This window comes from Ochotona curzoniae, unplaced genomic scaffold, assembly GCF_017591425.1.
Source record: "Ochotona curzoniae isolate NIBS_2020 unplaced genomic scaffold, NIBS_Ocur_1.0 contig_4516, whole genome shotgun sequence".
Lineage (NCBI taxonomy): Eukaryota > Metazoa > Chordata > Mammalia > Lagomorpha > Ochotonidae > Ochotona > Ochotona curzoniae.
Genome location: NW_024466313.1, coordinates 159,731 through 177,238, shown reverse-complemented (window position 1 = coordinate 177,238; position 17,508 = coordinate 159,731). Strand labels below are relative to the sequence as shown.

General features: G+C 45.8%; 1 protein-coding gene across 1 annotated transcript in view; it reads left to right on the top strand.

The window, feature by feature from the left end:
* The window catches only part of ERG (ETS transcription factor ERG), a 94,507-nt gene that overhangs the window by 58,878 nt on the left and 18,121 nt on the right, over positions 1-17,508 (top strand). The window contains exons 3-4 of the mRNA XM_040986622.1: positions 2,714-2,865; positions 16,807-17,010. Of these exons, the coding sequence (XP_040842556.1) occupies positions 2,714-2,865; positions 16,807-17,010 (356 nt within the window). The remainder of the gene's footprint in view (positions 1-2,713; positions 2,866-16,806; positions 17,011-17,508) is intronic.

Below are 17,508 nucleotides of genomic sequence, written 5' to 3'. Positions count from 1 at the left end.
AGCCTCTGTCTGTCTGTCTCTCCCTTGTTTTCTGTAACTCTGATTTTCAAATAAATCAATGCATCTTTAAAACTGTTCACAGGCATTTTGGGGAAAGATCTGGGGGCAATGTGTTCACCTGTCTCTTTGCATCTTTATTTGATGAGAAAATCTATTTTAACATCATAGAAAAACTTTGTGATCCACACCCAGTGTGCTTCTCTTCAGGTGTGGAAATGAAACTATAATGAATCAAAAGCAAATTAAAATGGGTTGTTCTTCAAGGCTCATGATGCACAACGTCCCCGGTTTCTGTGGTTGCATAAGTCTCACTGGCTTTCAGCTCCCTGGACGATGCTTGACCTCGCTGGCGAAGACAGGGACTAAAAGGGAAGAGTAAATTCATTCATCTAAACAGACTCACTTTGGACGTTTTCATTTTCCTGACCAATTTCTTTCTCCCAAAGGTCAAAATCCGTTTTCACTGAAATTCCCTCCTAATTCCTCTCCCTGACACCAAAAATACCAAGACTTACCCACTTCACTCGAAAACAGATGGAATTTTCCAAAGGGACAGGAAACTAAGTTGCAAGTGAAGACATTCTGTGTTTTGATATTAGTATGGGTATTTCAGAGATAAATGTTTGGAGCCAGGAAAATTAGTATCATGAGGAAATAATGCATGTGTAGGCAGTGTTGGAAACATACAGGACCAACTCCATGGGAACTCAGGCTGTTATTATTATTTTTTTTAATTTTCTTCTTGTTAGTACAGCTGTGAACATGCATCAAGTGGGCCTGTGTATTTCCAGGTCCATCCACAGACAGTAGCTGCTGCCTCCTCATTGTCAACTCTTGACTTCGCTGCATGGGCTCCAGCCACATTAGCAAAGGATGCTGAAGGCACATCCGTTTCTCAGCATCTCCAGGGGCTGAGCAAGCTTCTTCCAAGGCCCTGGGTCCTTCCTGCCCACAGCCCAGCCATGACTTTCAACCTCTTTCATTCCACTTCAACCTTGACCCGATTAGTGAGAACCCTCCTGCCACAGCTGGCTTGGGCCTTCCCAGCCTTGAAGGGTCTAGTGCCTGCCAACGTTATCACTCCCTGAGATGTAACAAATCCACTGCAGAGCTAGGAAGCAAAGGTTCGTAGTAATTAAACCTCCAGCCTGCAACATGGGGAGAGAAATCTAAAATCTAGAGATGGTCAAAATCCCAGAGACTATGCATTAACTAGAGCTGGCAAGGCCTTTCTGGACATGCGCCTTTGAAGATGTATGTCCATGGCTTCTCTGCGGCTAACCCACAGATGGGTGTGAGGATCTCTCAGCTGCGGTGATGCCCCGTCTGGGGGTTAGCCGCAGCGAAGCCGTTGGCATACTTCTTTGCTCTCTGGTGAAGCTGGATTTTTGGATGCTTCCCTGCTAGAGATGATTTTACCATGCGTGTAGCTTTCACATTTCATTAAAAATGTTTCCTTGAAACCCCTGTCTTGGGTCGCAACACATTAAGCCAGGACCTGCAAACCAGGGTCTCATGTCTCTGTATCAGGATGCATGTGTGAGATTCAGCGGTTCCACTTCTGATCAAATTCCCTGCTAATTCTCCTGAGAGGCAACAGAGGATGACCCGAGTATTTGTGAGGCCTGGGAAGTCCCAGGTTTCTAGCTTTGGCTTAGCGCAGCCCCAACCATTGCAGCTATGTCTAAGAGTAATCCAGTGGAACAAAGATCCCTTTTTGTCTTTCTGTGTCATTTTGGCTTTCCAGTAAGTGAAATAAACCTTTAAAAAGAAGTTTTCACTTTCCAGGAAGGTGGATTTGACTTGATGGTGATGATGGTGGCTTTGTACTAACAGCACGCTGTTGCCTATTGCCAAGTCAATGACTTCCTTCCCACATCCATTCAGTTACCTTCCCATCCCTTCCCAGGGGGTTCTCTAGGCTACTGGAGCCCGCTTTGTGCTACCTACCCCAGAGCCAATCCCCACTGTTCTCTGTCCTTTCTGCTTGTGCCCAAGCTTGGCGCATGGTGAGAGTTAAAGCTCCAGATCAAAAGGGTGGTGATGGGGGAGTAAAATCCAAGACAAGGATTCCCTGCTAAGGTGTTCCAGAGGCCTGTGCTCCAGGAGCGTTCCTGCTGAGAATAGATATGCTTGGCCACCCCCAGAGTCTGTTGGCTGTCCCACGGCGGAAACCAAATGTTCCATTCCCTGCAGGGTCCCTAGTCAGCTGTGACAGAGCTAGAGCAGGAGTCTAGAATGCCATCCGGGTCTCCCAGACTGGTGGCAAGAACGCAAGTGCTTGGACTGTCTGCTGCTTTCCCAGGCTTGTAAGCAGGAAGTTGGATTCGAAATATAGCAGCTGAGACTCTACCAGGTCCTTATATGGGATCTCGGTGTTACACGTGTTAGCTTTAGCTGCTGTGCCACAATACCAGCTCCAGGGGCAGGTTTGACAGGAAGCTCTCAGAGCAGCTGGCCTGAGAAGGAGAAACCATCTTGTACAACTATTCTACTCCTGTGATAGGAGCTGTGCCCTAAGAATCTCAGTCAGTCCCAATTTCTTCCCAAGGGCCCCACCTCCAGTCCCATCACGTGGCAAGTCAGGGCTCCAGCAGAGAAAATGGCAGGGGTCACAGACATTCAGACCACGTGGGCCTTGCACTCACCTTGATCACAGGAGCTGTGCATCTGTTGCCGTAGTAACGGGAGTCTCTGTCCTCTTTCCCTCCAGGAACTCCCCTGATGAATGCAGCGTGACCAAAGGCGGGAAGATGGTGGGCAGCCCTGACACCGTGGGTATGAGCTATGGCAGCTACATGGAGGACAAGCACATGCCACCCCCGAACATGACCACAAGCGAGCGCAGAGTCATCGTTCCAGCAGGTTAGATGCCCACACGCCTCAGTGTCCCCAGTTAGCAAACCCCGCCTCCCCTGGGGACGGAGCATCACCCAGTGTTTGCACACTGTGCAGCCCCGGGCACATCAGCTGCCTAGAGCAATGTTTGAGAGTGGAAGCCAGCAAGACTTGTCCACAAGTGGTGAGATGCTCTGTGGACTCCTGTGAAGTGAGAGTAATGACAAACACATGTGCTATTACGCATGCACACCCCACGCACAGGAACATGTGTGCTAGGTTCTAAAAACATGAGAGAGCAGTGTATAGCTCTCTTCATCTTGCCATATAGTAAATAATCACACACACACACACACACGAGGGTACCGCAACCTCATGTGACATGAAGTTAAATGTAAGTGGGGCAGGTGTTTGGCCTGCTCCGGGTGCTGGAGGTGATACCTGCATTCTTTACTATCAGAGTGCTTGAGTGCTGCTGCCTGGTTCCAGCTCGTGTCCAGCTTCCCGCCAGTGGGGCCCTTGGGAGGCAGTGATGATGGTTGAGTGATTGAACAAAAAGACCTGGATGAGTTCCTGATTCCTGACCCTGGCCTTGGCCTAGTCCCGTTCAATGCAGATGTTTCAGGAGTGATGGAAGCACTCTCTCTGTGTCTCAGCTTTAAAGTTTCAAAGAATCTAATTTTGCTTTGATGCAAAAAATTTGAAATCTTTGCACAGAATTTTCAAAATATGCATTTTCTATGGAAATCTATATATGTATTGTACATGCATTTATGCACTTAATGTTTATATGTGGGAGTATACATGTATATGTGGAGAAAATACTGAGAATGTTTAAATGCACAAACATGGACCCTTGCGCACATACACATGCATGTAATTGAGTCTGTGTATGTCTCTAAGAAGTGACTTTTCTGGAGAGAAGTTATTCTTTCTCTGAGAGCATACAATGTTAAAAAGCCAGTGTTTTATGACATGTTACTTATAATTTTAAAAAATATTTACTTATTTGAGGAATGGAGCTGGTGAGAAAGAGAGGGACCTTTCACCTGCTGGTTCATTTCCCAAGTGGCCACAACAGCCAGAGCTGAACCCACCTGAATCCAGGAGCCAGGAGCACCTCTGATCTCCCCAGGGGTTCAGGGACCCAAGGGCTATGGATCATCCTCTGTTGACCTCCCAGGCACAGAAGCAAGGAGCTGGATATAAAGTGGAGCAGCCTAGACTCATACTGAGGCCCGTATGCAATGCAGGCGCCACAGGCGGCAGCTTTACCCACTGGCCCCACCTCATTTATTTAAAAAATTTCCTTCTCTGTCATACTAAGAATTTGGAAGCCATATTTTGTTTTCTCACATGATCATGAACATTAATAGTTCTGGTTCCCACTCACCTGTCACTGGTTCTAAAAACCAGAATAATTCTTTGCCAAAGATGTAATTCAAATCTAGCTCGGAGGTAAAGATTCCTAGTATTGCAGGGAAACATGAAGAATGTGTGATTAGAATAGAGCTAAAGTTAATAGGAAACCTGACCTGGGCCTCCCCCAGAAGATGCACACCGCAGTAGCCTACAAGCAAGACTGGTCAGTAGTCAGAAAGCCCTCCCTCTCGCTAAGCATTTGGGAAAACATCCTGGAAGCATTATGACGCGTTAACTGGGGAAATGGGGGTCTGTATTGTAATTTCCCTGTGATGAAAATAAAACTCAGAGAGGTGATGAATTCTCCAGGGTGCACACAGCAAACGGGAGGCCAAGGTGCGAATAGGCTGGCTGCCTTGCTCCCTGCCTGTTGCCACTGGATTCTATCTCAACTCCTGACACCAGTGGGTTCCCTCACTCACTGCAGCCTCCTGGTCTCCCTGTGGTTCTCTTAAAGTAGCTGAGACCCTGGGATCCAGGGTATCGCTCACCAGGGGCTTCATTCAGACCCTGTGCCAAAGTCCCCTCCTCAGAAAGACCCTTGCTGGTCACCCCTGTCTGCTTCATGACATTCATTCATTCATTCATGTCTGTAATTGCATTGTGCATTTATGTGAATTTTTTTGTTTTGTTGTGTTTTCTTTTGCTTTTAATATCATCCTTCCTCAAAAACATGTAAGCTCCCAAGTCCCCTGTGTGTAGGACCAAGCCAGGCACAGTGCTTGGCTGTGATAGGTGCCAGTGAATACTAACCTGGGGAGAATGTGTGTAAGGCCATCTGTCCCTTGGGCTGCACTGCCCGAGTTGCTCCTCATAGTAAAAGGGTTCATGGAGGGCATGGGTATAACTTGGATTCTCTCTTGCTCCAAGGATCCGTCAGCCCCATCCCTGTTGGGTATGATAGCAGACAAATTCACTTCCCCTATGCCTGGTATGGTTCCCCTGGCCCTACATAAGATCCTAATAACTGGGCTTGCGTCACCTCCCAAAGAGGAGAGTTCTGAGCACAGAGGACTCGGGGAAAAGGTTTGACCTGAGTTGTCAGCTGGGTTTTGCTCCAGGTTTGTCACCACGTGGCTTGCAGCTAACCACATGACAGGTGTAGAAGTATATTGACTGGCCTCATGCCGGATCTGGAAGGACCTTGCAAGGCTGTCATGGCAGACACAGGTGGTGGACACCTCGACAGAGGCCAAAGTTTGACCCTGGTAGCTGAGCTATGTGGCTGAACCTGCACATTCCCCACTGGGCCCTGACTCATGAGTCAGTGTATGTGGGGGAGAAGCCAAGAGCCAGCTAAGTCAGAGCATCCCGCATTTCTTACATGCATTAAGGGCTCATTAAAAGTTGGTGGGATGATAGAAACATGTGTACACAGAATCATATTACTTTTTTGTTGCAAAGACTGTGCTTTTCGCCCCTCTCCCCTCCAGGGGAAAATGCTCTCTCAGCTGTTCCCTCCTTGGGTTGCTTCATGCCAACGCAGGCAGTTATTCGGTTGGTCATGCTTGCAAGAGCCCTTGCTTGTGGCTGATTTTGCAAGTTGTGAGTCTTTCAGTTATTGGTCAAGCTTTATGGGTGTGTGCTCATACACAAAGAGATGAACACACACAGATACAAAGCTCATTGCACAATCTGGACAATTTTCCATTGTGGCCATGAGGTTGCAGGTGCCGTCTTGGTGCTGGCATTAGGAGTGAGGCTCCTCACTTCGGGCACCTGTGAGGCATAGAGTGCCACCTTTACTCAGATGGAATTCTGGTTGTGGTTGGCTCATGCATTCCCTCTGTGTACACTTGTTTGGCATCCATAAACATAGAGCATAAAGACAGCTGATTCACTCTCATTTATCACACAGCGTTTTCATCATCCATCAGCTACACACGGACCCTTCATGTTCTTGTGTTGATGTGATCCTGATACACACGGACAGGAGAAAAGGGATTGAAGGCACATGTGACCTGGGGCTGTTTTCCACGGTCAGATTGGGGCCCTCATACTTCTCAGTTTTGAGAAGTGATACCCTTAACTCTGTAAAGAAATCCGTAAATACCATCAAATGAGTGAATGTGTCCTTTGATTAGGTCAATATACGTCCATTTTTCAGAACACAGTTAAGAAAGCTCAAATAAATGAACACAAAAGAGCAAGGTAAGTCAGTGATAATTACAAATGAGTCATACGGGCTAAAGTAGAAATTTAACAGAGTGAAACCGGAATTGAGGAATATGTATATATTTAGAAATGCACACACACACACACACACCCTTAGTAGTTGGCAGATGGATAGATAAGGGTAAGATAGGATACGAAAGGAAAAGATGGGTGGTAGAAAGATATTCCTTAACTTGCGTTGGGTTACATCACAATTCGTCATAAACTGAGGATGCATCAAGTTTAACTTACCTGCTCTACTAATCATCATAGCTTGAACACTTACACAGATTTCGCCAACACAAACTCTTTTATTTTAGTGTGCTGCGCATCTCATGTAATGCAGTGAACAGAATGCTGAAAGATAAAAACAGAATCATCATGAATGCTGTATCCCTGGTCCACAAAAAAAAATTCCAATTTCAAAACCTGAAGTACTGTTTGCGCTGAATGTGCATCACTTTTTGTTGGACTGGGGCCATCGGCATGTATATGTTACTAAACCAAGTGAAGACTCAACCCATCAGGAGAAAGGAGCTTTGTCATAAAGATTCCCTCTTCCGATGTATTTTTGCTAGCCTGACGTTGCTTGAATGCATAAATTATGTGGAGATCATGTTTAGGCACACAGGAAGAGTCGGGGTCGTTAAAGACACATTGCACTATGATGGCCACTGACCTTCACTTGTTTGGTGTTATCTCAAAGTCTTAGTCTGCCAGACTTTTCCTAACAAATCCTTCTCATTCTCCAAGGGATTTTAGAAATCCTTGAGCCTCTAACTAATCAGCTGTCTCTCTTGACATCTCACCAGGTATTTTATTGCCACATTCAATTATGTTACAGATTCTATTCACTAATGCATCTGTGGGCATATTCAAGTGGACACATCATTGAATTCCATAAAGGGGCTGACTAAACTCCGGATAAACACGTAATGCCAGCTACTGATCAAACAGAAGTTAGGGGTGAAGTACTAAGGCGTACAGATAAAAAAATCAAGAGCTTACGAAGGAAGAATATAGTCATTTTGACCACAGCATTGGCCAAGGTGCTATAGCTAAGTTTCCAGGATGGTGTTGAGCCTCCTGATAGCCAATTTTTTTAAAAAAGGATTTAGGGAAATAATTCTAGTTTTGAAAAAGAAGCTTCCCAGGAAAGGCAATGTTTTTTCATCCTGGGGTCCTGGAAGGACTCCTAGACCCTCCCTGGAAGCTCTGATGAGGATGTGACCCTGCCCACTGTCCTGGCAGAGTTCTGGTACTGTGTTTCCACAGCCCGGTCTTTGTAACATACTCTGTGAGCCCTGTGTGAGGTGCATCCCAGAGCATCTCAGCCATGGGCTGATGACAAGTGTGAGCCTCTGTGTCTGAATCTTACTGGCATTACACACTGAGAAGCCTGTTTGTTCTATTAGACATACTCTGCAAGAGGTTGTAGTGGTGGAGTCTTTTGCTTTGTTAATCACCCAAGCAATGAACACCATGCATGTGTCCAAGTAAGAGATTCGATGAGAACACCGACAACTGCTGTGTGCAACTGCAGCAGTCGCTGGGTGATCTGGTTTCAGCATCTCCCCTTTAAACATAGGAAAATGCACACTTGGAGAAGGGAAATGGCTCTCCATGGAAAACACACACACATAGTTGGCTAAGACCAGGACCAGTTGTAAGGTCTGATAAAATCCTGTTGTGAAACTATAAAACATTCCTCTTTCCTTGTCACACTGCACATATTCCCAGGGATTCTTCCGCTATGTCGGCATTACAGATGTGTTCTTTACGTTTTCATTTAAGCTTCTGTTATGCTAAGCCATACGGCTGAACAGCCAAACCGAACTGCAGTGGTAATGTCCAACTTAGTTATGTTTATAAACGGATCAGCTGGATAGTGGTTGAGGGAGCTGGATTACATTTGAGACTGGAATCGTTAAAAGAAAAGTGATGACAGCAATCGTGTCCACTGAGTATAAAACATGATTATGTATCTGGACGTGCAGTTCACAGCAGAGGTATTATCCCCTTGAAGTCCCACAGCCACTCTATGATGTCAGTGTTATTAATTTTCACTTTACAGATATAAATGCCAAGAGTCAGCGAGCTAAGAGATATTTTAGCCAGTTTGTTGGACATGTGAGCCCTGTTCTACAAGGTTCCAAAGTAGGAGTTCTATTCCCGTGTTGCCAGGAAGGACTAATTGGATGATAGAATGGAAGTGTCAAGTTATTAGGGAAATCTTGCAGTGACCTTTTCAGGGAAGACTTGAATAAAGAAAGGAGGGGCAGAGGGAATGTTCAAACCAATCTACTCTGATCTCAGGGCTAACCTTTACATTCCCACAAAAATGATGATGATGATAATTGTTCTTAGCCAGAGAGAAGAACAGAACTGAAAACTAGCTTTCATTTAATGTGAATGATGATGCTTCTGGGAGATCCACAAGGCCGGGAGTGTTGGGTGGAGAGTGACAGTTCCTAGGCATCCTGAACTGCCATTTCCTAGCTCTGGAATTTAAGCAGTGACTTCACTTTGCCATTTCTTTAAATTTTTTTTCATTAAAATAATAACAACTTAGGTTGCCCATCGCTTTTCCGAAGTTCTTGGGAGCAGAGTCAGATTGAGGGGTGGGGGTTGGGGATATTTTCATATACATAATAAGACTTCTTGGTGATAGAAGCCAAGTTTAAATGTAAAATTCACCTGTCTCATGTACTGCTCACACACATCGTCTGAAGGTCATTTTAGACAGTATGCTGGGTGCACTTGTGTTTTGATGGAGACCTGAAGAGACATGAAATTCAGTGAACTTCTCCACTTATGATCTCATGTTGGTGCTCAGAAAAGGGTAGATTTTGAAGCATGTCTGAGTTTGGATCTTCAGACAAGGAAAGCTAAAGGAGTAGTGTCTAATTCAGAGGGGGATATATGGATGGAATGTATTGCTGTATACACTACTTAAATGGTGCCTGGGAAAAATAACACTTCAAAATATTACAGCTATTCTTTTATATTTTAGTTTCATACCTGGGCAGGAGTCTTGAACTTGAGCTACTGACTAGCAAGTGCAGATGTCTGCTACAGCTTGAATTATGCTTCCCTTCAAAGGATGTGCTGACATTCTCATCACTAGTACATTAGACTGTGAACTTATTTGAAAACAGTCTTTGCAGATTTCATCAAGCAAACATGAGGTCAATAGGGTAGGGGTAGGACTAAGATAATGACAACAAGGAGAAATTTGAACAGAATCTCTCTCTGTCTCACACACACACACACCCACACACGATGTGAGAACCCAGAGAGATTCTTGTGAAGATAGAGACAGATTAAACTGACGCAGCTGGAAGCCAGGAAAGGAACTGTAGAGTAGTCTGGGTGAAAGTGACATAGGACTCCCTTGCAATCTGCTGGGCTCATAGCCTTTGGTCTTCTGCCACTGATGCATTTGGTTTGTTGGGCTTCAACACATATTTTGATTGGTTCATCTGAAAGGCGGAGGTAAAGAGAGAAGGAGAGGCAGAGTGAGATTTTCCATGAAGTGATGCACTCCTCAAATGGCTGTGGTGGCTAGAGCTAAGCCAGGCAAAAGCCAGGAGCCAGGAAATTCCACTAGCTCGCCAATGTGAATGGTAAGTGAAAAAAACACGTGGACCATCTTCTGCTGTTTTCCCAGGTGCATTAGCAGAGAGATAAACCGCAAGTGGAACAGCCAAAACTCTAACTGGCACCCACGTGGGATGCCACCTTACAAGCATAAGTGAAACCTCCCTGCACTATAATGCCAGCCGCTCTAATTGCACAATTTTTGACACACTGACTTTCCAGTTCATGCTTGAGTCAATTATATAATTTCAGAATAATGCACACCTTTAGTTTTCTTTGTTGTTATATTGTTGTGGTGGTGTTTAAAACAAGGGGGTGGATGAAGATCCATGAAGATGCCTATGGAGCAAAGAGAGTGATAAACCAAGGACACAATTTAAGAGGCATAAACACTTAAAGACAAAGAGGGAAACAGAAAGAAAACCCAAGTTGGGAGATCCCTTTAGGAGGGACAAGGCATTCCATTCATAAAACATGCTCAGCACAAGCATGGCCAACGTGGAACAACTCAGGGCAGGAAGCAAAATAACAACAAAGAAAAACCAAGTCTACACCACCCAAAAACCAACCGACTCAAGGAGAGTTGAGAACTGCTCATCCACTTAGGTGATTGCTTGTGTGTCATAATGTCAAAGATGTGTTTGGAACCAAACAAAAAGAATGCAATAATGCATTTACAAAATAAATTGTAGATTCCCAAGCAAATTGAAGATGGGCTCCCATTCCTTAGAGTTTTGTTTTTTTACCCTTTTGCAGGGTGCTGCATAGGTTGTATGTATAGTTTTTTGACAATTGACCACTTAAATGACATTATAAGTGAAGTAGAGTGCGTTATGAGCCAGTTTGGTGGCTGCACTAAAAATGGACATTCAGATATTCAAAATAAATGGATAAAAAGCATGCAGAGATGACTCCTGGTACTTAGAAAACAGAGAACTTAGGAGGACCTCAAGGAAAACATTTCTTATAAAACACCTGGGAATGTTGCATAGTTTTGGCACCTTTTTAAAAGCATAGCTGAACCTGAAAGAAGGTCACTGGCCTTCTGATTTTTTTAAAGATTTATTTATTTATATTGGAAAGGCAGATATACAGAGAGGAGGAAAGACGGAGAGGAAGATATTCTGTCTGATGATTCACTCCCCAAGTCCACAACGACTGGAGCTGAGCCGATCCAAAGCCAGGATCAGAAGTAGTTGCAAGGAAAAGTAGGCAAATCCACTTCAGTGAAACCTTCTAGTTTGCCATTTTTCAGTAATACATCAAGGGTAATGAAGTATGTATACATGAGCAATTTTGATACAATGCTTATTTATAAAACTCTATCCCTGGTAATAATGGAATATGCATTTCTGTAACTCCTCAAAGGATATTTACAAAATGTGAGCATACTCGCCGAAGGGGTAACTTTAAAAATCAGTGTCACACAGACTCCATTCAAGGCCAGAGTGAAATCAGAAATCAGTCACAGCAAAACAGCCGGTGAACAAAGTGAGTCACTTAAGAGGTCCGTTCTGCCAAGACCCAGTTTTAGTTTATGGTGGAGCGAAGCATGGCTCCAATTCAAGCCAGTCCTCTCTGTTGGGCCTGCCTTATAAATGTATGCTCTATCTTCATGGAGAAATGAAGTTTTAAATCTGATTTCGGCAGCCACTGAGTGTCTTGGACAGTGAATGTCAGACTTGCCGCAGGCCTGATTCTCATAAGCCAAGCTCTCACTAGGCTTGCGGTACAGAGTCATTTTTTCAGAGTCTGATTTCTCTATTAGGAAGGTCATGGCTACATGGATACTGCTTGAGAAAAATGACATTCTGGATTTAGATGATTTCTCCCCCTCCCCCCCATAGAGCTTTTGTTTAATCTTGCTTTGATTCTTGAATCTGGGGCGGGGAGGGGACCTTTGAAGTAGGGATGTTGGCCTGTGTGAGGGATCTCGTTTGGGGAAGGCGTAGCGTGCCTTTTGGCAATCCAATGCTATTTTGCCTGATTTAAATATCGACTTAACATTTTCCTGGCAGCACTGGATCTCCACTGGGTCAGAATTCTGTTACATGGAAATACAACAAAAATTCCAGGCTACCACTTAGAACCATACAAGCCACAGGCACATAGCAAAGTATAACTAGACTGCCACATTATCCCTGTTTGCCTTTATTTGCTTACTTCTTTCTTTTAAAAATATATTTATTAGAGACAGAAAAAGAGAGCTCATATCTGCTGGCTCACTCCCAGAATGCTCACAATGGCAGGGACTGGGCAAGGTTGAAACGAGGAGCTGGGAACTTAATTCAGGTCTCCTAAGTCAGTGGCAAAAACTCAAGCCACTTCCACCACTGTGGTTTCCCAAGGCCTGCATTGACAGGAAGCTGGAGTCACGGTCCAGAACGGGGTATGGAACCCAGGCACTCCCATATGGTATCTTAACCAGCAGCTGAAGATCCAATCTTTATTATTATTTTTTAATTCCAATTTACTGAAATGGAATTTGTAACCCTGCTGGATATTAGCCATGTGAACCAGGCAGAGAAAGCAGCCCTGTCTCTGTTATCCTGATCCATGTTTACTGACATGTTGGTGGGCAGGGAAGGTGGGAAGATGCTACAAAAATTTTCAACACTGTGGATGAGAAGGCTGGAGAGAAGACAACTAACTCACCTCCCACTCCGTCTGACAGAAGCTCTGCCCAAGTCATCGTCGAGCGGTAACTCAGACGATCTGAGTTTAAAGAGACTTGTCCTAGCGATAATAGACTGTTTATTTCATATTAGCAGAGTCTGCAGAATTGGGTCTGCAGTATGTTACTGTTGGCAAGCAGCACTCCATGCATTATCTCGCTGACTTTTCCAGTCTTCTCACATTTCAGTTCACTGCCCACAGAAAAATAAAACTCACCTCAGAGGGGTTAGCCTTCGTGTCTAGGATGCGGTGGAGTCAGAACCCCCAGCATGAATCTCCTGGCTCCCAAGGAAATCTTGGGTTTGCCTCGCCAAGCTTCTGCACTCCATATGACTCAACTACAGCCTCGTGGCCATGCCAGCGGGGCCCCTTGGAGCCCCTGCAGCACAGCTAAGTTCAGTGTCTTGCTTTCCCGTTAACATCTCTCAAAACAAGGGGCATTGAGAAAATGTGCAATAAACTGCCTGGATTTCAAAAACTATGCCCCCAAAACGCATGTCTAACTGTAAGCACCACTTCTCATGGAAGCTTCTTGAAGTTTTTCCATGCTCCTTGCCTCTCTAGAGACGAGGTGAAGCACCAAAGAGCATGTTCCTTTGCCTCTCTAGAGACAAGGTGAAGCACCAAAGAGCATGTTCCTTTGCTCAAATCCATCACTGTTAATCCTCACTGAAGCCACTCACTCCAGGCTGACCGAGCTGCGGGGGCTGTGGCCATGGCATCCTTCCTCCGTCAGCCCTGGCCTCACTAGCTGGCCGCTTCGGAATCTCCATGACACTTGTGCATCCAGCAAAGCCTCAACAGCTCCAGGCTGAATTCACACTAGTTTTTCTGAGCCCAGTCATTGTTCGGGTCCTAGTTTTGCTCTGAGCCCAGTCGTTGTTCGGGTCCTAGTTTTGCTCTGAGCCCAGTCGTTGTTCGGGTCCTAGTTTTGCTCTGAGCCCAGTCGTTGTTCGGGTCCTAGTTTTGCTCTGAGCCCAGTCGTTGTTCGGGTCCTAGTTTTGCTCTGAGCCCAGTCGTTGCTCGGGTCCTGGGATTCTTCATATTGTTTTACAAAAGGGAAGATGAGGATCAGTCCCAAGCTAGGCTGTGTATCAGGCTTGTTTTGACTTTTATTTTTAAAAAGTGCATTTTTAATAAACAAGTTTTAAGCTACGTGCTGCACATTTACAGTGGATTAAAGAGGAAATGTAGTTTAATGGGAAGGATATATTGCAGAGGTGCCGTGTCCTCTTCTCCAGAGGCAGCCGGCATCTTGCTGCACATCCTGCGAGCTGACTCTCCGTGCATACATTTAGGTGTCTTTACAAACATAGGACCACCGTGCACCCATTTTGCATGGATTTTTAATTTCATCTACTTTTTCCATACATATGTCAGCAATGCAACTAACATTCCTTTTCTAAATATCACAGCAACATTCTTAAAATATTGGACAGCAACACTACTTAGTCATCTTTTTTTGTTGGACATTTAGGGTGTTTCCAAAGTTTGGCTATTATAAACAGTACTACAAAGAACATCCTTGAAAATAAGTCATTGCGTACATCCTCCGCCATTTCCTTAGGATACGTGTTACAAGTGGGATTTTCAAGCAAGAGACTGCATGCACGTTCACATGCATGTGGCCGAACCGTCTTCATGACAGTTGTTGTGAACTCATTGGCAAATCGCAAGAGTAGTCGTTCCCAGGTGGCTACGAGAATTCTGGACCGAAGGCCCATCAGCTGAGAAGTGGCCTCTTGAGTCTTGCACGTAATTTCCTTGAAGTAAACTGACTAAGCCGTGGAGACCCTTGGCAAATGAGGGAGAGGAATTAAAGACCGAAACAGGAGCTGGTAAAGAAACGTGGCTTCCTACAGAACAAGTCGTTTCTCCACCTGACCATAAATCCAGTGATTTCTGCAGATTGCTTCTGCATTGGTTTGAGGATACCTGCTCCCGCCGTAAGAGGAGCCAATCCAGGGATGGGGAGGGAGTGCTTGACCTAGAATTTTAGTTGCTTTTTTAAGACGTTGATGTCCCGTGTCGGAGTACCCAGGTTCAATACTTAGCTCCACTTGTGATTCCTGCTTCCTGCTAATGCACATGTTGGGAGGAGTCAGTTTGTGACCTAAGTGGCTTCAGCATTGCCAGGCCCTGGTCATTGCAGATATGAGCCAGCAGGAGAAATCTACTCCCAGCCGGAGCCGATTCCCAGGAAGTAGTGACATCAGAAAACAGTCCTTTCGTGTTAAAATCAGGACTGCAAAAAAATGTGGCTGATACCTTAAGGATAAAACTTACCGGAAGTGACTTGGGCAGCGTGTTCAGCCTGTGAAAACTACTCAAACTACAGGGAACCAGGACTGGAAGGATCTGAGTCAAGGGTGTTCCAAGATCTTGGATGATCTGGTTTTGTGTGATGAGGAATTCTGATCTGCCACGAGGAAAAGAAAAAAAAAATCCTTCTATCAGAATTTTAGTCTCATTTATCATGAAAACTATATCATGACCCAGTGGCAGAATTAAGTTGGCTTCATTTTGACAACCCAGAGCTGAGTACATAGAGCAAGCAGATGTCCTTTTTGTTGAGTTTCAAAATCCAAAACGCACGTGGATAGTTGATACAGTGAAAGCATGAAGGATACACATGGGAACAGCTCAGAAAGATCCTTCTGGAGTGTTCAGAAAGGGAGGAAATGGGGGATTGCTTATGTAGATTTATAAGTATTTCTTGGGTCCAGCGTGGAAAGCAGTGGAGGACAGCCCAAAGCCGTGGGACCCTGCACCTGCGTGGAAGACCCTGAGGGGGCTCTTGGCTGCTGGCTTCAGATTGGCTCAGCTCCGGCCATTGTGGCCGCTTGAGGAGTGAATCATTGGACAGAAGATCTTCCTCTCTGTCTCTCCTCCTCTCTGTATTTCTGCCTTTCGAATAAAGGTAAAATAAATCTTTTAAAAAAGTAAATCTTTGTCGTACAACAGTGCAGACCATGGGGAGGGAAGAGGATGTTGGCAGTAAGAGTGATTGTTTCTTACCATTGTCACTTCTTACTTCTTGCAAATGTACCACAAGCCCACAGCCCGTTTCCTCCTTGCCTCCTCTAAGGCGACAGCAGACAGTGTTCTCAAACGTGGCTTGAAGGATTCAGTGCCACGCCAGAGTTCTCCAGTCTGGATAAGCAGATATGGTGCCATGCAGGTGACTTTGCTGGGCTTGTCCGGAGAGCTGAGCACAAGGCCTTCACTCAACTCCTGACCCAGATCCAGGGAGAAGCGGCATCCCTGAGCCAGACCCAACAAGTCCAGAGATGGGGGCTCACGACAGGGACTGGACTCAGGTGTCTGTCAGCACTTCAGGGGCTCTGTTCTTCACAGGGTGTTGTATTTCTCTTGGGGACCCTCTTCTTCTCTCCAGGACCCCTCCTCTCTTGTATGTGACCTGCGGCGTGTCTAAGCCCCACCTGTGACTCCCCCAGCCTGGAGCAGCTGCCTGTCAGTTGCTTAGCCCAGTTCTCTGTGTCTGACTGCTCACTGTCACATCTACTAGCCGGTAGGATGATGGTACAGTTTTTACACTCACTAATCCTGCTTTGGTCACTTGTATTTAGATTCTGATCTGCGTTGCTTGCTCCTACTTTCATGTAATTACACCAGTAATGCCTTAAGGAAATGGGATTTTCTTGTATTCCTACTGATTTTCAGATGAGCACAAATGAAAATAAAGTCTAAGAAGGGAATTGCAATTAACGTTTGACCTAGAGATGAAACTGCATATTCCTGCCTCAAGTGTCCCAGCCCCCGATTTCAGCTTTTGCTGCTAACACACACAGTAGGAAGCAGCCAATGATGGATAAAGAGATGGAATTCTCTCTCTCTCTCGCTTGTTCTTTCTTTGAAATTGTGAATCCTGTGATCTGAGTAGCCCCAAATTTCCAGAACAAGCTCTGTTAAAGACCACGTAAATCAGTTTCTATCTCTGATCGAGTTGTCCCCCCTGACTTCTCAATGAGGCCACGCTGCTGCAGCCCCCTCACCCCTCAGGAATCTAGTGGTTGTGGGGACTCTGCGGGGGCAGTGTTCAGTCCTGGGCCTCTGTCCTTGGCAGCTGAATGCACTGGTTCCGCTCTCTCGTAGATCCAACGCTGTGGAGCACGGACCACGTCCGGCAGTGGCTGGAATGGGCAGTGAAGGAGTACGGCCTCCCCGACGTGGACATCCTGTTGTTCCAGAACATCGACGGCAAGGAGCTGTGCAAGATGACCAAGGACGACTTCCAGAGGCTCACCCCGAGCTACAACGCCGAGATCCTTCTCTCACACCTGCACTACCTCAGAGAGAGTGAGCTTCTTTCCCAAGGCCAGGGTGCCTCCCACAAGGTTGTGGCCTTCTTAGCTGACCACACCCACCTGCCCTCACCCTTGGGCCCAGCTGGGGTCCCAGGGGCAGCCTCCTAAGAATGACGCAGCTTAACTACTTTGCTGGGGACCCATAGCCAGTGCTGTGCCAGGAAGCTAAGAGCCACCTTCTTTCGCCAAAGTCTCCTTGGAAGAGCCAAGGAAATGGACACAAATCAGTCAGCTTCCATGGTGCCCCAAGTGGAGACAAACATGATGCCCTCTGCCTGCTGCACATCATGGGGTTTGCAGGCTAAGTCCGCTGTGCCAGGACAATCCCTCTCCCATGTTAGGCAGGACCAGCACTCCCTTCCTGACACGTGACTCGGTTCCACCTGCTGGAATGAGAATGGTGATGAGGACATGGATGCATGAGTTTGCTGCGTGTCTGAGCTACCACCCTGCCTAGGTGGCTGGAAAGCAAGAAGGGATCCCCACACAG